The sequence below is a fragment of the Syngnathus acus genome, chromosome 6 (assembly GCF_901709675.1).
Source record: "Syngnathus acus chromosome 6, fSynAcu1.2, whole genome shotgun sequence".
Classification (NCBI taxonomy): domain Eukaryota; kingdom Metazoa; phylum Chordata; class Actinopteri; order Syngnathiformes; family Syngnathidae; genus Syngnathus; species Syngnathus acus.
In genome coordinates this window covers 1,655,983-1,683,102 of record NC_051092.1, presented here as the reverse complement: position 1 = coordinate 1,683,102, position 27,120 = coordinate 1,655,983, and the positions used below count along the sequence as shown (strand labels likewise).

General features: G+C 42.4%; 2 protein-coding genes across 8 annotated transcripts in view; one reads left to right on the top strand and one right to left on the bottom strand.

The window, feature by feature from the left end:
• Window positions 1-23,472, bottom strand: part of tln2b (talin 2b) — a 53,952-nt gene extending 30,480 nt beyond the window's left edge. For 3 of the 6 annotated variants that reach the window (XM_037254491.1, XM_037254492.1, XM_037254490.1), the window contains exons 1-6: window positions 23,382-23,472; window positions 3,072-3,242; window positions 2,898-2,995; window positions 2,676-2,805; window positions 1,935-2,090; window positions 1,453-1,595 (exon numbers count right to left, since the gene is read on the bottom strand). In XM_037254491.1, coding sequence (XP_037110386.1) covers window positions 1,453-1,595; window positions 1,935-2,090; window positions 2,676-2,805; window positions 2,898-2,995; window positions 3,072-3,207 — 663 coding nt within the window. In that variant the 5' untranslated portion in view covers window positions 3,208-3,242; window positions 23,382-23,472. Of the gene's footprint in view, window positions 1-1,452; window positions 1,596-1,934; window positions 2,091-2,675; window positions 2,806-2,897; window positions 2,996-3,071; window positions 3,243-23,381 lie in introns of those variants that run through there. The other 3 variants (XM_037254489.1, XM_037254493.1, XM_037254494.1) reach the window with 1 other exon arrangement.
• c2cd4a (C2 calcium dependent domain containing 4A) lies at window positions 23,025-26,695 on the top strand. 2 transcript variants are annotated; one of them, XM_037254497.1, is made up of 3 exons: window positions 23,025-23,369; window positions 25,069-25,177; window positions 25,259-26,695. In XM_037254497.1, the coding sequence occupies exon 3, from the start codon at window positions 25,288-25,290 to the stop codon at window positions 26,617-26,619; it is 1,332 nt and encodes a 443-aa protein (XP_037110392.1). In that variant the 5' UTR covers window positions 23,025-23,369; window positions 25,069-25,177; window positions 25,259-25,287; the 3' UTR covers window positions 26,620-26,695. The 2 variants fall into 2 exon arrangements, with proteins under 2 accessions (XP_037110392.1, XP_037110391.1); XM_037254496.1 differs by lacking the exon at window positions 23,025-23,369 and having other exon boundaries at window positions 23,523-25,177.
• The last annotated feature ends 425 nt before the right edge of the window (window positions 26,696-27,120 follow it).

Here is a 27,120-nt window from a genome sequence, read left to right as displayed (position 1 = left end):
GGCGCCGCAAAGAAAAGAATCACAGTAATGGAGGGCCTGGGGTTTGTTCCATTTGGATAATGATCTCTCTCATCTGGCATTTTTAACACTATGTCCAATTACAGGCTCTTTTATTTGAAGAGCCGGCACAATCTGCCAGCGCAACAATCAGAGTGCGTTGTCGACTATGAGGCGGAGATAAATGGAGAGGGCCAACGGAGAGGCAGGAGTTGTTGTTGCGAGAGGAAATATGACTCTGCGTTGTGAGCGTGATCGCCACGGCGGGCGGGCGAGGATGTGTGTGATTATGTCACAGTGTGTGGGAGATAGAAAGGGAGTGGACACATGAACTAGAAGGGAAGGAAGCCTAGGGTAAGGACAAAAAGAGAGATGAGAACAGCAAGCAAGCTAGCTGAAGGAATCATCTGGTTTTCCTCCCTCTTTAGTTTCATGGTCATGCTAATGTTAGCTTGTCTATGCTAAGACTCGCTAATTGTCATGACGCGGACTCGGAAGCGCTAAATTACATGCGTCTGCCGTGACAACGCTTGATTACCTGTTACTGGAGCAGATAATAGCGGTGGACCGCATCTCGTGTTAGCGTTAGCATCAGTGCTTGTGTTAATGTTTGGTATTGACTAGACAGTATTTATTTAAGGATGAAGATGTAAAGTGGAACTGAAAAATGTTTGCATCATTTGTGAGCCATAAAATTGACAAATGATGACAATTATTTATCGGACCGTAAGTCAGACCGTTTTTCATATTTTGGCCGGTCCTGCTACTCGGACTTGCACCTCAAAATACACAATCCCTAACACGACAATTGTACTTTACGACTACTTGAACTTTACTTTCAAGCAGAAAGCCCTTTTTCTATTCCTTTAAAGTTTTGTGCAGCAACTATTTGTTCCACGCATGAGTGTCTTCTGCTTCCCGAGTGTCAGTGGGATACTGTTCTCCCCGGGGAAGGAGAGGCTAATGGGAGTGTGCTGATGTGAGCAGAGTGCAAACTCTGATGAGTAGCTAACACCCCTCGGGGAACCCTTCAGTAACTGCAGGGCGCCCGCCGTTTATAAACATTGCTCGAGCCACACTTCCAGAAAAATAGAAAAAGAAATACAAAAGGGACCAGACGAACGTAGCTGGATGTTCCGACCGAGCTTAACTTGTGAGTCATTAAGTTGTCTGCTCAGATATCCACAAATTACAGTATACATCTTGCCACAAGATATATTAAACACTTCATCACAGTGTCTGGCAACTTTATTTTCTTGTCTGCCCATGCGGTACTTTAATTGTCTGTTTCTCTGCTAATATGCTACTGGGTTAAAATGGCCTCTCTCATTAAACCACATGGACTGTAAATATCATATTTTCTCTTTGGCTGCGGGGCTTAATACTCAATTCTAATTTGGTGCCATTGCTCGAGCGTAAATTCGGTTCCGATGGTTCGGTATGTGACGGTCTTACCTGCACGTAAAGCAGGTTGAGCTGGACGGGGTCCCTGGAGTCGACATTTTGGTCCGAATAGAAGAACTTGCGGCGAAGCAGCAACGTCTCGCTTTCCTCCACCCCTTGCTCTCTGAAGGTTCTGCTGTGGTCCAGCCAGTTCACTGCCCCGACCAAGAGACATTGCATTAGCCCAAACACGCAAACCTTTTGTGATTTATATTGTTGTGTGGTGCATGTTTTGTAAAAATAAAGTTGAAGGGGAAATACCCAGTGTTGTTTTCACTGTGGTGGCAACCTTGAAGGTTTTTTTTGTCCCCTTAACATAACTTTTTCCACCTCGGGAAGTATTAAAAATAACTTTGAGTCCAATAATTAGCTCTCAAAAATAATCGGATGTAGTCTTGAAGGACGGAAATGGACCCGTATACAAATCCGATGATTACGATGGCGTCTCGCAAAAAATCCTCTTTGATAGGCCGCTCCGGCTGGCAGACACTCACAATCGTCATCCGTATGCAGCTTGGCTTTGAGCTTCTCCATCTTCCTCTCGTCTCGCAGTAATAGAGTTCGGTCTTTTCTCAGCGTTCCCATCCCGTCTTCCTTCTTGTCTTCCGACACCTCCTGAATGAGCGAGTACTCCTCATAGTTGGTAATTCCTGAAAATCAGAACACCTCAGAAAATACGGTCCGCCTCGATCCAGTTTGAGAGTCAATATTTTTGTCTTTACCTCTTTTGTGCCCGCTCATTTGTATTTGCCGTTCACAAAGTAGCATTTTGTGCGCATCTAGTATATTGATGCCGCAATTAAATTGTTTTTCTGGTCTGGGGATTTTCAACACAAGCTAATACAAAAACATTGAATTCTAAGCAGACATTTCCCAATATTGCTATTTGCCAGAAGCACGGCGCTCTTAATAGCAACCTAGTATTCAAATTAGTAATGACGAGAAAGCAAAAGGAGTTTTTGTCGGAAGAGTCTGGGCCATAGGAGGAATACTTTGTCTTCCTCGTGTGATAAATGGTACCAATTTTCCAAACAAGAGGCGATAAGGACTTTTCCCGATGTGGCAACACTTTTAGTACTTAACAAATGCCGCTGTCCAAGTATAGACCCAACATGTGATAAAACACTGCTATGCATAGGACTAAAAATAAATTCCATCATGAATAATTTAAATGTTGGACGATGGAGGAAAAAAAAAAATATTATTAGCCGCAGCAGGAGAGGATGATGACTCACCTATTCGGCTACATATGGTGACGAGCAGCTCCCCGACAGTTTTGGAGTCGTCCACCATGACGGTTTTGACCGCGCCATCGAGCATTTTGATCTTCTGCGGCCTTTGTTTCTTTTTGTACTCCAAAATATCCTGCAAGGCAAAATGATTCTCAGCATGTTGGAAAAATTGTAAATCACAGACGTGACAGTTCTCCACCTCACGCCCGTATTACTTAATCTTACTCCGTTTCGCAGCATGTAGTAATCCAGGGTTCTCCCAGACTCCAACCAGATTCCCTTCCTGGGATCATCGTCAGACAGGAAAAGACCATAATCGGAAGCTGAAGAGCAGCACAAAGGGAAGCCGTGAATGTACGTGCAGATAGGAATGAAACATCCATCGTTGGGGAAGTTCACCTTGTCCGGATTGGGCTTCTGGAACGCGTTCCCGGATGATCCTGCAGGCGTCGTACACGGGCGTGGATGGCTCAAATTGCATGGTTTTCACCACGTTGCATTGGCGCACGCAGATCTTGAGTGACAGAGCCACCATCTTGGAGGGCAGAATGGCCTCACTCACCTACACACCTAAAAAAATCATCATTTGCATCAGGCTGTGCTATTTTGGGAAATTTCCATCTACAGGACTGCACATTAGGGGAAATAAATAAGTATATTTAAGTCAAACTTTAATCAACTTAATTCTAGATTCAGTTCTATTTATAGACAGATGTAAGGTACTGTCTAATAAATAGGAATTTGAATTGAAGATGACATCCATACGCAAGGCACACCTAATTATAAGCAGTGTTGATTTTTTTGGGAGAAAATTAAAGGATTCTGATTACACCTTATGGTAAAAAAAAAAAAAAAAAGTGATGTTATGCTTTCCAAACATCTGTGTTGCTCCTTTTTTAAAGTGTGCCCAGATTAAATTTAAGGATTTGAAAATGTGAATCACAGAAAAAAAATAAAATAAATAAAAAATATATAAAACAAATATTAAAAAATAAATAATAAAAAGAATAAATCATTTCACGTGTGCCCTGCAGTCATCCCTTCCTGGGAAATTGAATTTGTTATTGTGCACCGCCTATGTGCATGTAGCCCAAAAAACAACAAGTAGATACAGGTAAAACTTTCAGCCGGGGAAAAAATAAGGGGAAACCTCTGTGTAATATATACAGGAATAACTGCAGCAAAAACAATGAAAATGACATTCCACCAACGCCGCATCATTATTTGCCGCTAGCCTGCTCACTATCCCACAAGCAAGACTTGACTGTGAGACAAATTAGTGGGTGTTTTGTCACATTCTGCAACACAGGTCAAGCGGCTCAGGGCTTCGGAGACTTATATGGGCAAAAGAAGGGAAGACAAAAAAAAAAAAAAAAGGACCATTTCCCCTCATTAGCTCAAGCCTCTCTCATTCGTGCACTAAAAATAATTTTTAGTCATATACTTAAACAGCACTTTACAGAATTCATTTGAAAATGAGTAAAGTGTTGTAGTTAACTTGAGTTATGAGTCAAGCAGGCGACATATGGAAAACTATAGGCAGGATTGGTTTTCTTTGGAATTAAAACAATGGTTCATTATTTTTGGATCATTTTGTGGTGGAAAAAAAAATTGGTTATGTCTCAGTGGCATTACTTGTTTGATGAAAAGTCAACAACCAAATAACTTGGGTATCAAGTTCAAACATGTTAATATATTCTTCAGATGGAACAGGGGGAAGAAAAAAAAAAAAAAATCTGACATGATCTCAGCCACTTTTTGGTGCACAGTTCATTAAGGAAATCTTTTTGCGTCAGAGTAAAAAATCTGGAAAATACATTGGCCCTAAAAATGATGACGTTGCGAATGAGGGTTGCCTGTCTTGCTTCCTTTCCAACATTTTCATTTGAGCTTTTCTTTTTTCAAAGTAGAAAGAGACAAGCACAAAGAAAGAGGAGGCAGTGACACAGCGTGAGCTCTCCTTCGTTTTCGCAGAATTGCGAAGAGGCCCCACAGAGTTTTTGTCGCATGCGGTCTTCCGCAGATATTCCACCGAAGAACCGGTGCACGTTTTTCGAATGAAAAACCATTACATACGGACAAACATACTGCACAGACAAATATTCACACCAAGCAAGGTTACTTGTCATTGTATTTTATGTTAAGGTTTTATGTTGGAGCACGAATGCGGCGGGAATCACGTGACGAAACCTTGGACGATAATTACAATCTCAAAGCATACGCAAGTGGCCGAAATATTTTTCATCAACGTCTTGCTGTAAACACTGTAATAAGAGCACATTCAAGCATGGGTAGCAATTTTCCTCCATCAATTTTTATTCTTTTGAGGGTGGGCTGAAGGGTTTATTCCGCCTGACTGTGGGAAGGAGCTTGTCTGTCTGTCTGTCAGTCAGTCAGTGGAAGGACACATCCGGACAAACACCATTTAGTGATAATCCGTTTTTAAAAAGGGTGTTCCGTTACTGGCTCCCAAAATAGCAAAGATTACCTGGCTGAGGAGCGAGCGGAAACACAGAAGCCATCTGGAGAGAGAGAAAAGGCGCTAATGAGTGTACTAGCGGTACTAGCATGAAGCCTGATTAGCCCGCCAGTTAATCACGGCCAAGGAAGCGGCTCCGCACAACATTTCAACCTCTTCTTCTGTTCAGTCCAGAATCCAAAAACTTGGACAACAAATCAGAGCCCAAGGCGGAAAAAAAAGACACAATGGCCGTTACCATTGCATTACATCACACTGAAAGCATTTATGATTCTTATATTCTGTGAAGAGACCCAAAAAAAAAAATGGTGGAGTGTGTGCCCTCTGATAGAAATTGCTTTTCTGAGCTTTGAACATTATTGCTGTCATTAAGTAAACGAGCAAGTCGAGCAAAATTATTTCTATTCATTCCAAACTATAATAATATTTCTACTGGGGTTTTGAAATAGTTAAAACACACTCAATTTCCATTGTGAATAACCAGTCATTAAATTATAAACAATGAGATAGAAGAGCCACATAAAAAAATTCAGTTTTACGTCGATAATAGAAGGATTTGATTGACACCGTCAGAGGCGTTAGATGTGTGAAGGCTCAAGACGCAAAATCAACCCTACCATATTAACGCATGCCAGAAATATTGGTGTGAACGCCAGTCAAATGAAAAGGATTCACATAATTTCAGTTATGACAAAAAAAAAAAAGTCAGTTGTATTATCTTGCGTGTTTTTGCATGTTAAATGAAGTCGTGGTATTTCATTTCAGACTACACATAATGCTGTGAGTGTAAATATTGTGTACTGCTCCAATGTTTTTGCACCACCTCCACACCGTTACATAATTTCCGTAAGGTCATCTGGAGGTCACAGAAGCCACAATATGTATTGATTGAGCAGTAAACAAGCATCTTTGTGCTTTGGATGGACGCTTGAATGAATTAAATGTTTTTCTTACGCACTCCGAGCATTGGTTACAAAAAGCGGCTCTGGTTGAAACGTCATTTTAACAAGCGGAAAATCACCCAACTTCATCTTATAAAAAAACAAAATGACGGGAAATGACGGAATAATGTTCAAACAGAGACCATCGCCATCATGTTAAATGGTTAAAGCACTCCTAGTTTCCTTTTTGACTCTTTTTAACATGGTGACTGACGCTGAGTCCAACAATGGCCTTTTATCCCTGTGCGATTGAAAGCAAGGTCGGCTTCCTGCGCGCCGACTGCGACTCCCCTGAGGCCGCGATGTCTTTTCAGGAGAAAGCACTCAGGTGGTGAGTCATGTGACTGCTGAAAAATACACACAGAAAAAAAAGATTTGCTTGCTGTGCGGTATATTTCTTGTATTCGGTGATGGAAAGTTTACACGGGCAAGTCGCGTCAAGGTCAGATGTGTTATTTTGATTGGAGCCGCTCTGAAGTTTAATGACCTGCTTTAACGAGCTATCATTTTTTTTTTTTTAGCACTTGAGGAAGGATCCGATAATTGTATGCAACACTTTGTGTTTTAATCGGTTACCGCGAATATATCTTAATTACGAGCACGAGGCGTGCCTGATTTACGGCAAATAAATAGCAAATCATTATGCGCGCGTTTAACAGCTTCAACATTAATCAATGTAAGTAGCACGTGAGTCCGTCGAGATATTTTTCTGTCAAGTTGTCTTTAGCACATTACTAACATCAGGGAGGTGTTTATTGTGGCACGCTGATGAAAAAGTGAAGCATTTGCATGCGGCAGTGTACACAATCAGTTCAGATGGATTATGATCACTGTTCGTTTTTCTTAGCGCAATCAATGCGATGCGGAAAGTGCTCGCAAATCTATCTCGGTGGAAATTGTCTTGGTGTTCTTTGTGGAAAATTGCAATGAATTTCAAGTGTTTAGTTGCTATGGGAAACAGATCTAGCCATGAGGTTAGGTCACAAAAAACAAGTTGCTTTTAAAAAGATTTCTATTGATTACACGGGAAAACAATCAGCTTCAAAAATGTCATCAATCCATGGCTCATTTTTCTTTTTTAAACGTTTTATTGTAGTTATCCCTTGAGATGAGTACTTTCATTTCAGAGGGGGGTCCAACATAAAAATTCAATAAACACAACACATCTTTTCCCACAGTCACACAACCAGTCAGTGATGGCTCAAATGGGCTCAGGCAAACTTTTCCAATCAAATGGAGCTTTACAGTTAAAAGCACATTGCCCAATTTTCTTCTTTATTGTGCGAGCGAGAAGGATCTCATGTACTTTGTATCATGTATTGATTTAATGAGGAAAAAAAAAAAGCAGAAAAACGGCAGACAATGAGAATAGCTTCCATATCTGGGCGTTATTTTATATGACGTGTCATACAAAGGCAACTCAAGACAAACCTAGCATGACTATACGAAATAATATGTAATATATTCATCAGCCCCTCTGTACATTATCTAAATGAATAAACTCTTGCGAGAGCGGCAGCAGTGCACATTGAGCAGCAATATGAATTAGAATTTAAATTAGCATTAGCGACAAAGCTCCTATAGTCGTTCAACATTAACGGAGGGTTGCGCCGCTGTGAGAGTGGTCACAGTCGACTTCCATCAAAGTGACTCCTTTGATTCCGTCTCCAAATGGTGGAAGCAAAAAAAAAAGACTGAAATATATTGGCGTTACTACCCAGCGCTGATGTAACGTTAAATCGTACAATCCTTCAGCCGCCCCGCTTGTCCTTTTCAAAACAACATTTCCAAATTGTTCTCGGTGGTACGAATACACCAACCGCTTTGCTCTTGGGCTCCACACTCTGCTGTAATTCAATTTAAAGGGTGAAGATACGGTCAGAAATTATGAATGTCGTCCTTGTCATGAGGAAGGAGAGTGCAGCTTCGTCTTACACTAAAAATATCCAGAAAAGTGGAGCGTCCCCATAGCAGAACCCTTTCAAAAGGATTCACAACCCAGTCAGCACAATGAATGGGACTGTTTCTCTCTTGTGGCATTGACTAATATGGAACAGCTGATAAAATCGTTTGTATTGATTCTCGTCCTAACTTCCAAGAGCAAGATGGATAGATAGATCAAATATGATAATAAAAGGCACACACACAATAAAGAGATTACTATTATTGAAGCGGTCCAGCTGTTTTACGACACACGCGATGGCTCAATTTGTACCGGCTCTAATTCGGAGATTTTGACAAATGTGCTTCCAAATTGCAAGAGATGAACGCTCCATCCGCCTGACGTCACGCAAACGTTGCCAGTGACGGAGAAAAAAACAATCCCCATCTAAATCTTGAATTACTCAAATGCATTCACTGCTGCCTATGAATACAGAGTCATTTTAATGAAATATTCACGGATTGAGCATGTTCATTTACGTGTTATTAATTCAACTATCAATACAGGAATAGCAGAAATTAACTGAAAGACAGCCCATTATTATAATGACAGTTAATTTGAACGCGATAACGTCAAAACTTCACACTGGTTAGCTAGCTAGCTAAAGAATACGTGGCTATGATGCTCCTAGGGATGGGCGAGAACTAAAATTTTATATATCAGAAGTACTGCTGGTGTTTGTACTTAATGTTGGTGACTACTCAAGAATTGGGTCATCTTACTTGTATCGGTCTGATAAAAAAAAGGAACGGAACGTCGCTACCTTTAGCAACAAGCTAACATTAGCACCTCCCCCAAATACAATACTTGACACCTTCTCACTTTTCCTATTAGCAAAATATCAGTGCAAATTTCCAATACACACTTGACACTGATATTAAATCCCTTCACATAGCAATTTTTTTTTTCTTCCAGAAATGCCACTGACTGCAAATATTGCACATAGCAGGAAACCCCACTGGCTCTGGTCACTATGTGCCGTAATGGTGAAGCTTAGTTGCTCAGCGGGGGGCTGTAAAAGCTTCCCCAACAATATTAGTTTTATGACTTATAGATACAGATCAGCTTTCAGCTGTCATCATCACATTTACATTAAATGTGGTCCGTCGGTCTTAATCAGGTTTTACTTAACGGTATATAATTATTGTCTGTGAAAACGGTGTCTCAAAATACACACCAAATAGACTTTGAAGCAGAATAATGTAAGATGTGCCAAAGAAAGAACATGCAGAGGAAATTTACATAAACCAGACGATTCCTCTGCGAAATCTAATTAAACTAAACCACTTGACTGGCATGTTACTCAAGCTGGATGTGAGACACAAGCAATTTCCGGGTGATGCACAACAATCCATAGATGCAATAATTAAAATGCTACAGACAGAGCATGGAAAGATTAAGAGCTTTCAAGAGAGAATTGTTAATACTTGATGGTAATGAATGCAAAAATATACTGTACAAGTAAAAGGCAGTCATTCTTGCTCAGTAGCAATTTTCAGCTTGTTTGCAGGTGAATTTAGAGGGATTTCATAAATAAAAAAAACAATGCGCTACAATTATGATAATGGGAATGTGGAAGGCTTTTATGCCTAGCTGCTTTATATCAGGAGTAAAAAAAAAAAAAAAAAGTGCTGCGATATGCTTAACATGTTAGCATGTGACTTAATATTTGTATTAAAGGACTTTTTTTTTTAATATATCCCTGCTGCAATTTAATAAGAAACAGCCAAACAATGTGTGGAAAAATTATAAGAAAAAAACTTGAATCAAAAAAGCCTTGCGGCTCAATAAAAGAGCTCATAGTCTTTTATTCTGAAAATCAATAGCCCGATAAAAACAACAGACAATCAATATGCAGCGTCAACTATTTTAATCACCAATCTCCAAACACAAATCAATTCGTTGGCCAAATAGGAGTGAGATGACTGAGCGCTCATGTGCACGTCTTCAGGTTCCCACCAACTCAACATTCCGCCTGAAGAGTCACGACCTGTAAATCAGGTGACTCCAATCTCCCGCCGTCCGTCCGGGCAACGAGCCCCCCCCCCCCCCCATTTCTTTTCCCCCTCACTACACTTTAACCGAGTGAACTACAACCACTTTAGTATTATGAACTCAGGGACTTTATCAGCAATTTATATCTGCCACTATGCTGAGCTGAAACACACTTGCTTAAAAGATAGCAAAGTCAGCAAAAGTGCATCGGTTTAAGTGTTTGTCTTACAATATGCGCTTTTGTGATAAATAGATTCGACTCTTCTTAGATTGTCCGTAAAATGAGCGGAACATAAAAATCAACACAAACTTAATCAAATCTGCTGTCGGTGAAGTTGAAACCACTTAGTGGTTACGTGGAGGGAGGTTCAATGAGAGGCCGTGTTTTCGGACCATTGTTTCCAGCTCAGTGGCTCGGCCCTCGGTTGCTATGGCTGCCGTCGTGCCCACCTTTTCCTGGACTTATAAGGTAGGACAGCAGCGGTGCCGGCTGCTCGGATGTGGAGCACACATCTCGCTCCTTCACATATTTCACCAAGTGGCGGCTTTTAAAAGTCAGTCAAAGACCCTGACAGTGTTTGGGGTTCTTTTTTTTTGTTTTTTTATCTGTGCGCTGTGTGCAGTCGAGAATTCATCCGGAGGGCCTCTCAGCCATCTTGTCAAAAAAGTACATGGATATGCAGAGTAGAAAAAGTGTTTGAGGGGGCTTGATTTTCATCCACTTTGATAGAGTGTGCCATTCCGGAATAATGTAAGCAGCTCTGTGTAAAAAAAAAGTGTCACTTCACTTTGACTGCTTTGTTGAAGGTTCAGCGGAAAATTCAATCAGTATTTTGCCCTTTAACGGACACAGACTTGAACATAAGTAACTTGGACCATAAATGTTTTCTTCTCATAATAATAAATGATTGCCAAACACCAACCCATCATTGAGGCTTCAAAACTTCAACACTCATTTTGAAGCCGCATGGCAAACATCGTGTGTGTCACTTGGCAGCTTTGTAAATGTCCCCCGGTGACAACGAAAGGCACCAAAGGATGACATGTTCACACTGGCTGAAGAAAACATTGACAGAGGTAAACAAAAATTGAAATGCGCCTCAAGTCACAATTCATAATGCACCAATTTGTCACGCAAAACGGCTTCCGTACCCTGCTGTGCATCGTTTCCCAACGATTCCAAAAAGTACGCCGATTTTCTCCAATGATCATAGCGGCCGGACCGGTTATGTTAAATTATGCGTGACGACGACTGAAGACACCTTTCGAAATGCCGGCAAACGTGTTAGGGATGCTGCCATGCTTAGTTAAGAACACAGACGGTATTCCTTTCCATGTCAACCGGTTGCCATAGCAACTCGGGGTTAGGATAATTCCCAGATCAGGTGGCTTTTTGTTGAAAAGAATATAGATAGAGAGTGGCTAATCAATGACGTTCTGGAGTTCCTCGACAATTCTCTCATTGATCACGGAAGACCTTTTCAGTCGTGAGATACTCCCACTGGACACTTTATTAGGTACACCTGTGTGATCAAACGGCACAAATCAGGATTATATTAAAGGGACAGTGCGCAGTTGAAAGACTGCTAGCAAGATTTGAATGTAGCATCACTCGACCAGACTCTTGTCTCATATCCAAAGCGACTCTGCCCGCTGATTGGTTGTTTTTCCTCGGGTGCTGCAAAATCTAGTGGTCCTGACAGTTCAAATAAAAAAAAAATAAATAGAAATTGCAAACTGACTCTTAAAGTATACCTTGAGGAAGAACAAAAACATTTCACAATGACTAACACTGCAAGTAGGACATCAAGAGCATGCTTGCAGTTTCACCCCCCCCCATAGTGGATTTTCTACAAACAAAAGGCGGCCGGAGTTGATCATTAGGAGCAGCCGCTCGGCCGGCCAACGCTTGAGTGAGAGGTTCTCCATCTCACAGGGGAAGTCTAGAGGAAACAAGCCCGCGGGCAAAATGATCCTCAGTTCCACTCTCTCTTTAACCTGATTACTGTAACGAGCTGAGTGACCGGTGGATGCACGCCACACAAACATGCTTCATTCACTCACGGCTGAAAGCACGGCTCTGCTGTATATGTCAAAATATGCTTATTTTTATTTCATCAAAAAAAGACCTTGAAAATGACACAGCTCGGCATTCAGTTTAATAAGTATTAAAAAGAGCGGGGATCGTGTGTGTGTGTGTGGGGGGGGGGGGGGGGGGGGGGGTCAATCGCCCCAAATTAAAATAGACAAATAAATACATATTTAAATGAATAAATAAATACAACGTATTTGTGGAATATGCAAAAAAAAAAGTATATTTGTTTCTATACTTTTCTATATTCATATACAAATATGAAACTAAAAGAGAATTGGAAAAGAATCAAGTCTTCTATTGATCCTCTTGATTTTTTTTGTACTTTTCATAATTGATGGCACACATGTTGCTTCAATATATAAATAAATATAGATGTGAGCAGATCCACAGGGAGAAGTCAAAGGAGGAGGGCCTTGCTCAAGGTCACTCCTGTTGCGGTGAAGGGGAAGGGGGGTGGGGGTGGTCACTTTTTCACTCGCACCCTCCAATTTGCTCCATGCTTGACGGTCGGATCGATTGCAGAGCGAGGTGACACGGCAGCCATCGGGGACTGTGGAATGAGAAAGACCTCCGACCATTTTGACCCCTGTAATGTCTGAGTAAAATGAGACTCAAGAGCTTTAAAAGGAGCCAATTGTTTTTAGTGGGCCGTTTCATGCATCTGTCTGGTTCATGCTTGACGGGCTTAATGAAGCACAACTAACGACAGTGTTTGCTGGCCTGCCTGCAGTGTACCACAGAGATGTGAAACAAACCATGTTGAATGAGATGCCACGACTATTAGGAGTGGGCCTCTTGCTCCTCAATACTTGAATTATCTTTTTGTACCGAGCTGGGAAGCGTGTGGGGGTCGTCATTCAAATTCAATCATTTCGAACACTCTCCTTAATTAATTGGTCATAAGTCGAACTTGACTTGAGTTTGGATCATTGCGTGTTTTGTTACGCTACTAAAGTTCGGATTGAAATTATGATCAGATGCAGTGTTCTCGTGGACACTGAAAATAATGTACACGCATTAAACTTTTGATCAGAACAAATCAATTTGACAAATATGCTGGTGGTAGTAGTAGTAGAAGAAGAAGAAACCATAGCGCCAACAAAACATCGCTATGTCCATACTTTAAACATTAGCGCTATTTAGCGTATTTGTTATTATTATTTTATTTAGTTAGTTATATATATTAGAGACTGCACTTTTGTATGTGTTAGTGTTGATTAGCTAATTTTCTCCTATCTGAGGAAAAAAAAAGCTCAGATCGGAATAGGCTTTTATTCCAATGGGTCTTTTAACCAAATAAATTCATCCATAGCCATAGTTAAGAAGGAAAGGCGCACACATGCTATGAAAGCACTCGAGCATATAATTCAACCCTGCTCAGTTCTACAATAACCGGACAAGCCATCAATTCCATCAGTGCAGCTCTGCGGGTCTCTGACAAGGCTACAATCATCTGACAGGACCACCGCCTGTAGCAAGGAACCAACATAGTAGCTCACGTTAACAAGACAAAGATACTTTGCAAAAACAGCAGCAACATTGACCACCACCTTGTCTTTGACTTCCATTTAATTCCGAGAGTGCTGTCTCTCCAGCTTCTTTTAATCTCTCCTTTTTTTTTTTTTTATGGCATCATCAAGTAATCAAGATGCAGCCACCCAAGGAGCAGCACTGAGAGAGTGGCAGAAAATGAAATCATTGTGGTGTGTCCTCACTGGGTGTTATTTCATGGCATGGCACGGGCACAACAGATGTAGCTGTAAAGCAGATTTATGAAAGCATAACGCTGGAAAGAGCACAGCGCTAACTCGGAGCTTCATAGTGGCAGATGATGACGCTGCTGCTGCTGGGGTCTGTCATTTAGATTGACGTGCCTTGTATTAGCGGCAGTAGCTTGTGTGCTTTTAACCGATTACTACGATGTTCACGGCATGGAACCTGAAGACACGCTTTACTATGTGAAACAAAAATAGCCTCCGGGAAAAAATGTCGGGAAAGGAAATATCAATTGGTTTGTGTTATTAGTATGCTCCTCCACAGTCTCATCATGCTACACGCTGATGAATTTTGTGAGATGGAGATGGAGTCATTACATAAAACGTGTTTGATTTTATCAATAGACAGTTTTCATTTGGAATGATGTGCTTTTTGTGTCTGAAAATTACTGTATTTCCCACACTATAAGGCGCACCTTCAGTGAATGGCCCATTTAAAAACTTTGTCCATATATAAGGCGCACTGGATTATAAGGCGCACCTTCAATGAAGGGCCTATTTTAAAACTTTGTCCATATATAAGATATATACATTTGGCGCGCGGGCCGGACTTTGGACACGCCTGCTGTAGTGGCTCAAGTTTGGTCCATATATAAGGCGCACCTGATTATAAGGCGCACTGTCGGCTTTTGAGAAATTGGAGGTTTTTAGGTGCGCCTTATAATGCGGAAAATACGGTAAGCATTTTTCTTTCCATCCAAAATGAAAATAACCTGGTGGCACTTTTGAAAGAGAATCACTTTAAGCACCGATGACATCACGCTTGAGACGAAAGATGCAGACACGTCCACATTCCGGTAATGGCTCAAAAGTGTCTTGACGAAAAATGGAATGAGTTATCTACAGATCAAATTAACGACAAATGTTTTAGACAAGGGCATATGTCGAGTGAAGTTATATGCATTAAACTTGAAGTGCTTTTCTCTCAAGCAAAGCGAAGCCAACTTTTGATTGAACTCTCCTTTAGCATGCTAAGTAAAAGTACATCAGGGCGGCCGCGTTTAAGGGCGGCGTGGGTTGGCCACGAGAGAGACACGGACGTACCTGCCTTTTTGCGCTTGCTGAAAAACTGATTCCGAATGATTAGTTCTGCACTCTGTGGGGACTGGAGGCGGATGTGTAATTCTATTAGTCCTGTATGGTTCATCTCCAGAGGGAGAGACATGTGCAGGCCTTGTATTGGAACATTGTAAATCATTACCGCTGTTGCTTTCACTTAGAGATGGGCTCATTCGCAATTTTTTTTTTTTTTAAAGCCGGCGACTGTAGGCAGGTGAGCTATCCGAGAAAACACACCGGGCGGGATGTTTGTGTGCCTCTCACATCAATGCGATGTATCGCCAAGGGAGACGGGCATTTTCTAGTGGATTGTGCTACTCAAATAATTGTGCTTGATTTGTGCTTTAGTGGCATTCTACCCTCAAAAGGTATCTGATTCACTCCATCAAAACATTTTAGATGAGGCATCCATTTCCCTTTCCAACAATGGCTAGGCTCCAAGAAATACATATAAATGATAATAAATGCACTGCACACTTCTCATCCTTTCTCCATGATCATAAATGCCAGCGATTACGCTAGTCATCGAAAAATAATGTCATTAATCCCTCATGTGACAGGCTAGCATTTGATACTAGATCAAACCAAGCAGGGATGAACACAATGAAACATGTCGGAGGAAATGTATAATCAGCTACTTCAAACTGAAAGCGAGCGGCTGTTTTTAAAAGACATTTGACCCCAAACAAAGGAGGGAGCAGCAAACAGCTGTCGGAATGTGACATGGTCAACGTAAGACTTTGAGATGAAGACAGTAAAAAAAATGAAATCATCTACACAGGCAGGAACATGTTTCTATATGTATCTTTTTAAATGCAGCATAAGGGCCTTCCACTATATCAACCCGCCTTCTCTTAGCGGAGCTTTAAAGAGACACAATGAGGAAAGCGCTTGGCAGGGGTGGGAAGAAAAAACTTTCACTTTGAGAGAGAGAAAAAAAAAACTTGAGCAGAACCAGACTTGGGGTGGGGCAGCTATCCACACCTCAAGTGGCTAGCTAGCAAAATAGCGTTATCATTCAATAGCTTTAGCATCCAATAGCTAACCTTTTGTAAAAAAAACAAAACAACACACCACACATCCAATTAGTTTCAATATGACTGAAATAACCACACCGTATTCCTCACCCACACCAACTACAGTAAATTTATTTCTTGTGTGAGGAAGCGTGAACAGAACCTTAGCTGCTAACTATTTTCATCTTCCACCACACAAGTATGAGGATGTGCCTGGAGGTGCTTGGAGAATCTGACAATATGCCAGATACAACCGAGTCCTTCAATCACTGACCTTTGGTCTTCCCATCTCGCGAAGAAAACAGTAGTTGCTACAATCCCATACAGAAAAGAGCTACGGCTACGAAACCATTCATTAACCCAATTGACATTTGTGACACGTCTCTTGATAAAATAAGATTTTGTGCGATTTCCACGCAGCCAATCAGAAATTAAATTCCATTCATTCGTCTATGTATCTTCACTTCCCGCAACAGTCAAGGTGTCCCGATACTTATGATGCACATAAGACGAAATGTCTCACATTTGCAGGATAATGTATCATCGTCCACAGAATCCCGTCCACTCTTGTTGCGCAGTGTCGGAAAGGCAATTTATCACGAGAACAACGAGCACTTGTGTTGATGCCTCGCTGACATCCAGCAAACATCGCAGTGATAAAGATGAAATACTTTGACCTTGTGTACATTTCCCAACTGCCGGCTTGGCTGAATGACTTTTTTTTCTTCGGTAACAGTTCCACACACGCTTCTCAGCAGCGTGAATCACTGTCGCCATAGAATAGCCGAGGGGGAGAAATTAGAGCACATAATGGAAAGGGAAACAATGATGTCTATTTTTGTCAGAGTTATACTGTAATCCCGAGCATCTTTTCTGCGCTACGTTTCATCGATCTGAAAGCAGGCAGGCTGATGGAGTGCAATTATACGCTGTTAAATAAAAAATAAAAAAGAAGAATGGCACAACCATCTCTTTAGATGCGACGCTTTGTGATATTCATGCAAAACGTATCGTAGACGCGCTGAGGTCAGACAACATCTGACATTAAAAAATTCTATTTAGATACAAAATAGGTATAATATAAAACAGCATTTTAAAAAATGCCTGTCAAAAAATAAGACATCTGCATTTGCTCGATCCAACCTTTTACTCTGCTAAGCATTTAAAACTGATACTGTGTTCAACGTAGAGACGCGCCATGATATCTGAGGATAAGGTCACCTCATTTACAAGGTCATGTTCATGTTGGAAGATTAACAGATGGTAGCTGATATGATGCAGAGAATCCTGGTGTATCCCTCCATGTCCACTTGATCTGGTGGAATAAATAAATGACATAATTGTCAAAATAAATGACATAATTGAGCCGATTGAAATAGGATTGCACTAGGGCTTCATTAAAATAAAAAGTCCTGTAATTAAACCTGCTACTTTGGCGTTTATTTAAAAAGCTGACAGTTTTAGATGCTTCATTACAAAACAATGGCATCAATTGGGGTAATGTTAGTGTTCCTTTCATTCCATTGTGGTCTGAACACAAAAGACTTGATGAGCTGTTGAGTGATCAATCGACCAGATTTGAGATTCTCCAGTAACGCTGTGACCTCATGTGTCATCTTCATCACCATGCTTTGTTCTATGCTTTCCGATCAGGATTATAAATCGAAAGACAGGAAAGGCAAGAATTGCTTCAGCGAAATGACATCACCCACATAGTGTACATTCCTCAAGGGGGATTGCGGTATTCATTAAAGGGACAATGTATGCAATCAATACACAACACAGAGCTTAAAGACTACAGTGCCGGTTTGAACTAATGCAAAACATAATCAGCATATCAATGCACAATTGTGCTGATCAGCAGGATCAATAATAGCTGACTCTGATTGAGGCCAGACCAGCACTATGTAGAGAAAAGGCTGAAGGCCATATGGCCACCCAGGACAACTTCATCCACCTCCAATAACGTAATAAATGGAACTCAAAATACTAATCCACTGGAGGGTAAGCCGTCACTTTACCCTGAACAAGGTCAAGCTAGCATCGACAAGGCTAAAGTAACACAATCAGCACACATGATAGCATTCTACGGGCCAATCGCAAATCATTTGGGTGAGAAAGTGTCAGCGCGGTCCCCGGTGATTGCGCGAGCGTCTGAGCGGTGACACTACAGAGCGTTCTCTCCAAATCAGCAGCACTCACGCTCCGAGACAGCAGGGAGTCCGCTGACACTCCTGGAACCCCCCCCACCTTCTCTTCCAGCTGCCACACGCACATAAAAAAGCCCTGAATTGACTTTGACGTCAAAATACCGGCTTGTCATTTTCCTCACGACCTGTCGGACGCCAATGCACTCCCATCACTGTTGCATCGGAACTGACCTTTTCTTCTTTTATAAAAAGAAGTGTTAACCTTAAAGCTACATTGGCAATCTATAGTGGTTAGTTAATGCATTGTAGGGAAAAAATATATATATACTTGACAATTGTAAATGAATGTCCAATGGGAATGATTGTATTTAGAATTGTATTATTGATCAATCTAAAAATGAACGGCATGCAGTTCTGTTACTTCTGACACCTGCAACATTTTTGTAAACCACCCGGGGGCAGGAAGTCAAAAAAATGCCCAGCATCATCATTCCATTGTGGTCTTAACACAAAAGACTTGATGGGCTGCTGAGTGATCAGTAGTAAAGGGCAGAACATAACAGAGAAAAAAAAAAATCTCATTTCAGGGGGCAAGGGCAGTTCTCGGCCACCCCTAAAACAGTCTAGAACCGCCCATGTTCTATTCTGAACACTCACTTAAATGACAAAAGTGATTCCAGTCACTGTGTGGTGTCAGTTGCACAAAAAACGTTTCAAGTGACACACTATGCTAACACAACCCTTATGGTCAGCTATATTTGGCTGTGACGTCATCTACCGCAGATGTGGATCAATAACTATCGATCATCGCTGCCCTTGTCGCCAACCTGTGACACTTGGGAATATTCCTCAGAGACGTCATGAAGCGCTTGGCATGCTAATGAGAAGGGCAAGCCCATCAAAGCATTCACCGGAAAATATGATATAGCTGGAAATACGGCTATTTGAATTTACACTTCTTAATTCAGAATTAATTACACAATAGCCTCAAGAGTAGAAGCTTTTGAGCACGTGTAATATTCGCGGAAGGGATTTTATTCACAGAGTGTAAGCAGACATATTGGAATAAAGAAAAAACAGATGATTAAATGTTCAATGGATTGTGTGACTAACAAGATCTGCAGCGGCTGTTTGCGCTGGAAACCAAGAACACAATGAGAAAGTATTGACTCAAACAGAAAAGCATACATTACATCCCTAAGAGCAAATGACACAGGCAACATCCTCCGTGTTTCGCAATCATTCAATTTGGAGTGTCCAAACATGTCCGAGACAAAAGAGCTTTGGTTCTGCCACCCTGTCACATGATCTTCAGCAGACGTCACATGATCTGTAACGCTGATAATCACTTTGCTTCAAAGTCAAGTTGCATACGGGCAGACTTCATAATGCAGGTCTCAAAAATGAATTACATCAAAATTCCTTTTTTTACTCCACAAATTCAAATATTTGTCAGAATCCGCCATCATACGTACCGTACCAACTCTCTTGGCTGAATTGTAGTCAATTATGAAATAAACTTAATGAAAGTAACCCACCGTTTAGCTGAAAGCACAAATATTTACAGCCAAGAGCATCCTAGCATGAAAAAAAATAGATTACTATTTATGTAGGCCGACATCTGGCGCGCCTGGGGAACCCTAATGTGCATTAGCTGTGAGGCGGCTAACCCACTTCAGGCCCACGGCCCGTGTCCAGTAGAAAACCTGCCGTCGAGTACTCGCTCCGACATCCCGTCTGACCTGCTGAGGAGAAGCGCCACAGGCCGGGCAACCTGAACGGCACGGCGCTCGCATCACCTGACCTACTTCTTGCTAATGTGATGCTAGCAATGCTAGCAATGCTGCATGTGCGGTAAATACCATTGTATCGAAAAATCGCTGACAGCGAAGATTATTTTGCTTTTTTTTGTTTGTACAAAAACTTGTCTAGAGGTTAACGTAGGCACGTGATTCCCAACCAGTGTTACCATTTTTTTATTAGGTGGTGCGTTCTGAGATTTGAGCCTTGCCTCAATAAATGTAAAGTGCAGAAAATGGTCAACACCTGCACAACAGAGCATGACATAAACATGCTTAACCATTAGTGGCTGTATGTATAATGATCGCCATCCACCATGAGTGCTTTCGAGAAAAGCGCTATATAAATCCAATACACTATTATTCCATTCATCAACGAATGTATTACATTCCACTGAAAAGCCAGCCAATGACCTTGCAGGGACAATCCATGCTGACAGTCTCTCCAATCCATTTCATTTAAATAATAAAAATAATATTCCAACATCTTCCAATTACAAATATGAGCATGCATTAAAACTGAAAATAGGGAGAGGTTTCTAATAAAAAGAAAACGGCCCATGTGCAATAATCCCCCCCCCCCCAACATCGACTGCCTGCCACATCCATCTGCTGGGAAATACACAGGAAATCGTGAATTCCGATTGATGGAGCAACGGGAGAGGGAGAGTGGCAGCCTGCGTCTATACATCTCACCGGCGTTGTGTAGAGAACCATCTGGAAGCGGGCCAGGCCCCGAAGTGATCACAGAGACAGCAGTGAGAAAACGCCACAGGACGGATCTATTTCAGCCGTAAACAAAGAGGCGGGGTCACGTCGACAGCATGGGCTGTGTTTGAGTTGCCGCCTCCTACGCGCTCCTGCGTTAAATATGGTTCAACAATCACATTCTCTAGTGCAGAAAGAAAAAAAGAAAAAAAAATCACTTCCCAACCTCCATCTAAATGTCCGGAGAATTTCCAACTGGAATTATTATTATGACAACCGTATGAACTAGATCCATCTATTTTCTACAATGCTTGTTCTCCACAGGTAAGATGGAGCCTTTAAACAATCATGAGGATGCTGGATTAAAGCAACTCAAGCATGAGGAGAACAAGAAAACTCCACATGGGAAGGCCTGAGCTGACATTCACACTGTGAACGTCTCAAGTGTGAAGCGGACGTGCTAACGTGTTGCACATAAACGAAATCAACACCCTGCAAAATCTTACTGGCAATAATCACCACTTTTGTACGCCTGAATCTTGCCAACCACATCAAATGATTTGGTTTTATAGTTACAGCCCAAAGTGTTCTGGGGAAAACGGATTCACTACATTATCCGTAAATGGTCACTTCATTAGGTACAGCTGCACAATAACATAACGGCGAATTTTGATTGACGTGGTATAACAAGATGGTGTGCTTCTACTTTGAAGTCTTGGCATGACATCATGCTGTGAGCTGTATTCACAAGGACAAATATTTCGACCATTCGTTCGTTACATTGTGCAGTTACAGCTAATCTTAAACGTCCAGGGCGTAGGCTTCGGTAAAATAATGCTCGCAAATGTATCGTACATTACAGCTCTAATTAAGTGAGTGCAGCACAAATATATACGACTGTTTCAGCAACAAATGGTCCAAATAGAGCTTGCATGCATTTTTTTTTCCCCCCCCTTCACCGTGCTACTGAGGAGTTCCACACGTTGCTTCTATCCGGCAGACTTACAGTATCAGTGAGGGAGAGCCTCTCCGCAAATTGTCCTCCCACCCGACATCCGGAGCCTTAAAGCTATCAGAGTCGCAGCTGTCTGCATCCTGCTGAGACAGCGTGAGTTTCCTCGCTTGCATCACTCGGGTAAAACATGGCAGATTTTTCTTTTCTCTCTCCCACATCCCTAGTATCCTTGGATTGACCCTGGATATCCAGGGGATGATGTCACAGCGAGGGGGGGTTAACACAGCAGTGAAATGAATATCATGACAGGTTAATGCACAGTCAAGGGAGTTTCGCGTCGCTAGTCGGACTTACGGATCAGTTCCGTAAAATAAATTCAAAACACCTCAAGGTGTTAGATTTATTTGTCAGTAAGTTAAACTAATGATAAAGTTAGTTATGATGAGCTTGAATGTAAAGAGTGCTAATCTCCCTCGGCATCATTGACCTTCAGTCAACTTAAAGGTGAGTATTGTGTGTTTAAATGCTAATCTAGTGCAGTTAATGCTCAGTCACTGCATCGAATGTTTATATTTGTCGACTGGAAGCCAAGCAGTTATTATCGCCCAAGGTTTGGTGTGGTGTGGAAGAGGGTCAGGTTTGGAAACAATATCGCTAATCCTCATTAGAGTACCGTAATTTTCGGACTATAAGTCGCGTTTTTTTTTCATAGTTTGGGTGGGGGGGGCGACTTATACTCAGGAGCGACTTATATACATATATATGGTTTTTTTCACTTTTTTGGGCATTTTATGGCTGGTGCGACTTATACTCCGGTGCGACTTATAGTCCGAAAATTACGGTATATTTTGGGTCAGGTTGGGGTACACATTGAGCATTCACACTCAAATTCACGTTGAATCTGCATTAAGCAAGTCAAGGCTTGGGGGCCAGATTTGGCCCAACATCTCATTTTAAGCGGCCTGATAAAACGAACCATGTGCGTTCCCTAGCTGAACTTTCTCACGACCAAAATACCATTTCAAACAAATGACCATGTCCAAACTATTTTTCTTTTCTACGCGGCTCAACATGTCATTCAAAACAATTGTATATGATGAGGCAATTAAGTGGCTGGAGACAGAAACAAATTTGACACTTCAGATGCATAGTTCAGGGAACATGCGTGATTTTGAAATGTGTGTGTGGGGGTGACATGCTTCCTACCTCTACCTAAAAAAAAAAAAATGCGAGTCACCTTTCAAACTTGACCCAAGAAAGCTTAAATCAGCGGTCACATCAGTACTGACGCCTACAAGCCCAGCCTTTACGCTGGCAAAATGTCAACTGCGATCCACGCAGCATCCAGGTCAAGTCCAAGTTAGTAAACCATGACACATTTCTCGTGCAGGGCAGCGAGCGAAGATGCTGAGAGCTGCTGGGAGCTGCTGGGAGCTGCTGGGAGCTGCTGGGAGCTGCTGAGAGCTGCGAGCACCGTTCCTGCCTCGACCAAATGCGGGGGACTGACTCCACTTGCAAATGCGACGAGAAAACAAGTAGGTCACTCAGAAATTCAACTGAGCAGTCACTGTCAAAAGCGCTCGCTCCTTCAAATTCGCTGAAGAAACCCGCTCGGAGGTTCTAATGGGAGCGATGTTAAATCCAAAGCGAGCGAGCCGAGCGCTTGCGAGCCATTAAAAGCACGGGGAGAGGTCGTCTGCAAGCGAAGAGGAGGATGACATGTTTCCAGTCCAAATGTGCTGGACATAAAAAGGCACCGGACCTTCCACGGAAAAGAGTGAAGGTGAGTTCCTACCTGCTGTAGGTCCGCGTCTTGTGCAAAGCAAGCGAGCTCACAGCGAGGCGACGCACACACATTACTCACGCACACGCGTTCACACACATTCTCTCTCTCTCTCTCTCTCTCTGGCTGGCTCTCTCTATCTTACAAACACGCGCGCGCGCGCACCCCTGCCTGCTCTTCATCATCATCAAGCCCCTCCTCGTCCGTCTACACATGCAGGGATGAGGAGAACGCATCTTTGCATGGGGCTTTTTTTAGACTGATCATCACTGAGATGATGGTGTCATTTGTTTGACTGAATTGAAGTTGAGTCACGTGACGCACGCACGACACAATGTGAAAAATGCAAGTGCCAAAACGGTGATGATCTAAATATAAGGTCACCAAAGCTGCAACGAGGGGTTTAAAATCTGTATTTATTTTGTCTAATCAAATGAATAATTAAAAAAAAAAAAACATGCACAAAATTAAATGCAAAATTAATAAAACACCCACACGTGATTTAATTCGGAATAATTCATCGTATATATGTGATATATGTCGTCTCAGTTTAGCATCTCACTGGGTGGACAGTGGCAGACTTTAAAAAAGGTTTTATACTCCCCCTGTCGGAAGCTAGAATGAACTGTCACAGCGTTTTATTTTTTCTTTCCAGCTTCATTAATTTGTGTGATTATCACATTTTACATTTTTTCATTACAATATATATTAAAATCATCTGTGAAGATTTGGAGTGTCAATTGAGTCCGGTTACAGAGATCTCTTTTTTTTTTTTAAAAAAGTGCTTTCCTGCAATTGCTCTGTCTGCCTGCGGTCCGCTTGATTTGCTAATGTCCTTCAGTAACTTGGAAAACATTTCGGAGAAATTCGCCCTTCGCATGTTCTCGCAACTTTATTTATAAAGCACTTTAAAACAATCCCCGATGTTGTGTCATTCTGCGCTTTGATGCTTTGTCGCCACTAACAACCAATTTCATCCACTTGAACCTTGTTCCCTGTCGACAGCCATTATGGCTGGAATTATCCGAGATAGACGAAGCCATTATTTACTTCTCAAATACCATTTTCAACACAGCAGGAGAATAACCGATTATGCAAGTCTGTATTAAGCTTTTCTAGAGAAGCTATATTTTATCTACAGTGTTAGGGGATTGACGGTCCACTGTCATTATCTGTCCCACCACAAGAGGGCAGGCGTTGACAAAAGATGTGTATTGCACACAGGATAGAGCAGTGAGTGATCCAAGCCACATATTTTACAGTAGAAAAAAAAAATATCCCACTGCACACTCACAAAAAAGGAGGAATATGTAAATAGAATTATTTTTGTTTTTACTTTTCTGAAGCTTCATGAAGGTTTTGAACTCAAAGCAAACACTTCCCGAGAGTGATTGGGAATCCCCTCGAGCTGCTTCCAAAGATGATGTTAACTCAAAATCAGGAGGTCATCCCAATGCCAGTTTGGACTACTCAAAGTTTTCTTTCTCCAAATACATCTTACCTCTTGTATAATTTATTAAACGATAATATTTGGGCAACAAACGGTAAGCAATACAGGAGCTCTGTTGTGCTTCTGGATGTTTCCGGAGCAACCTGGAGGGCGAGGAGAGAGGGAGGATCCAGTGCAGGGGGTGTGTTTTACATTCACAGCTTTCTTGCTTGATTTAACCTGTCTGCCTCCCTCAACATATGTTCAAAGCCGCCGGCTGCTGTTGAAAAAAGACTCAGATTTCTTTCCGCGCGCTGAACTTTTAGCCGGAACCTTCGATCGATCCTGCCCAGGGAAATCTGTATCTAAACTATATAAGGTAAGGTGATGCTTCCACAAATTATCTCACTATTTTTTGAGAGATCACATGCTGACAAATGCAAAATCATTTCAATTGCAGCGACTTTCAAGAATTCCACCGGCACATCTATGTGGGTAGTGGAGAAGATCCGTGTTTCAATGGAGAGCTCCGTCCCGCCCGTGTCGTCAACAGAATTCAGCTTCAAGATCAGCGACATCATATTTGGGGACAAATCGGACAAAAACAAAAGAATTTCCTTTTTCCCTAACGTCATCACCCCTGACAACATCCCGGAATTCTGCATCCCGCCTACCATCCCGTCCCTACAGGAGGTGAAAAATCCGGAGCAGGGCCGAGCTGCCCGCGCCGCCAAAGCGAGCCACTGCGAGGTGGAGGTGGCGCACTACGAGGCCCCCAAACCGCACATCATCCAGGTGGAGAGCGTGGACGAGGGTCCCTTTGACGGCTGTAGTGATGAGGAGACAACAAACGCCGATCCTCAAAGCCAAGCCGCTTTGTCCCTCCCCCACATGGCCAAAGCGCAGACCTGCTACGGCTTTTGCACCTTGCTGGAGAGCCCGCACACCAGGAGGAAGGAGTCTCTCTTCCACTCCGACCCGGGTTCCTCTCCCCTTCTGCTACCCAGGAGCCGATCGGCCACCTGCTCCAAAGTCACCTCGAGCGCCTCACCCTCACCTTCCTCCTTCAGCCTCAATACTCTGACCTCCCGTCTCTCGCCGAGAGGACACCATCTCAACTGGCAGGGGGCGGCCGACAGCGACACGACATCTTCTACCGAGTCGTCCCCCTTCAGTTCGCCGCTTCTGACCAGATGCCCCGCCAAGTCGTCCATCTTCAAGACGCTGAGCCATGAACTGCTGCTCTCCAGGAACATCAGGAAGGCCACGGTGTCCAGGAATAACTCCCTGTCCACGGACGAAGGCAGCTCGACCGACAACAGTCCCAACGTGATGAGGAGGGCATCGGACGGTTTAGGCGAGGGCCTCCCCGGCTGCTACAGCCTGGCGCCCCCGACCATCTTCCCCGTGGATTTGACCCTGCATAAAGAGCGGGTCATGAAAGAAAGAATGGTGCCCGTCGGGAAGGACGGCAGCCTGAGACTCTCGGCGGAGTACTGCCCGGACAACCAAAGACTGAGGGTCCGGCTGATCAGTGCCGAAGGCCTGTACCCTTTGTCCGTAGACTGCAAGATCATCAACTGCAGCGTCAGCATCTCGCTAGCTCCGGGCAAAGTCCAGAAGCAGCGCAGCACAGTCATCCGAAAGAGCCGCAATCCCATCTTCAACGAAGATTTCTTTTTCGACGGCATCTCGGAGGAAGACCTCGCCGGTCGCTCCCTTCGCTTCAAAGTGGTCAACAAAATGTCCACTCTGAAAAGAGACTATATGCTGGGTAGCTGTGATCTCCCTCTTGGTAGCCTTGTCACCTTAAGCAATTAGTTCTTCCACATATGTTATTATTAAATTATTTATTTTCTGTCTTCTTTGGTATTGTGAGAATTTTTTTATGAATAAATAAATTATTGGAACATCAACCTGGTTTACGTCAGTGTTTTTTCCACACAAGCACTTCAAACAGCAAAGTTTTGAATTTAAGAGTCGAGTTAATAATAAAAAGCAGACATTTCCGTAAAGTTCCTTTCAACATTTCTCAAACATAAGTGAATGTCCATTTGTGCCAAAATGGCTGCTCCACCAAAACAATCGTCTCATGTTTCTTCCTAAGCCGGCTGTTTTCATCCTGACCTTTTCCTCTGATTGAAAATATCACTCGAAACCAGAAACCTTCACGGGAGGAGTTTGCTTATGAATTTTGATTTCAGCACAGTAAACAAACTGCGCTTTTATCAGCATAGTGTCCTGTCTGTAAATATGAACTACTCCTGTGAGAACAAATTCGCAACCCAAACCCCCAAAAAGTTACACAACACTTGAATTAGA

Bases quoted from the DNA above. Each gene is read 5' to 3' on its own strand.
- c2cd4a (XM_037254497.1), top strand. From the start codon at position 25,288: ATGTGGGTAGTGGAGAAGATCCGTGTTTCAATGGAGAGCTCCGTCCCG.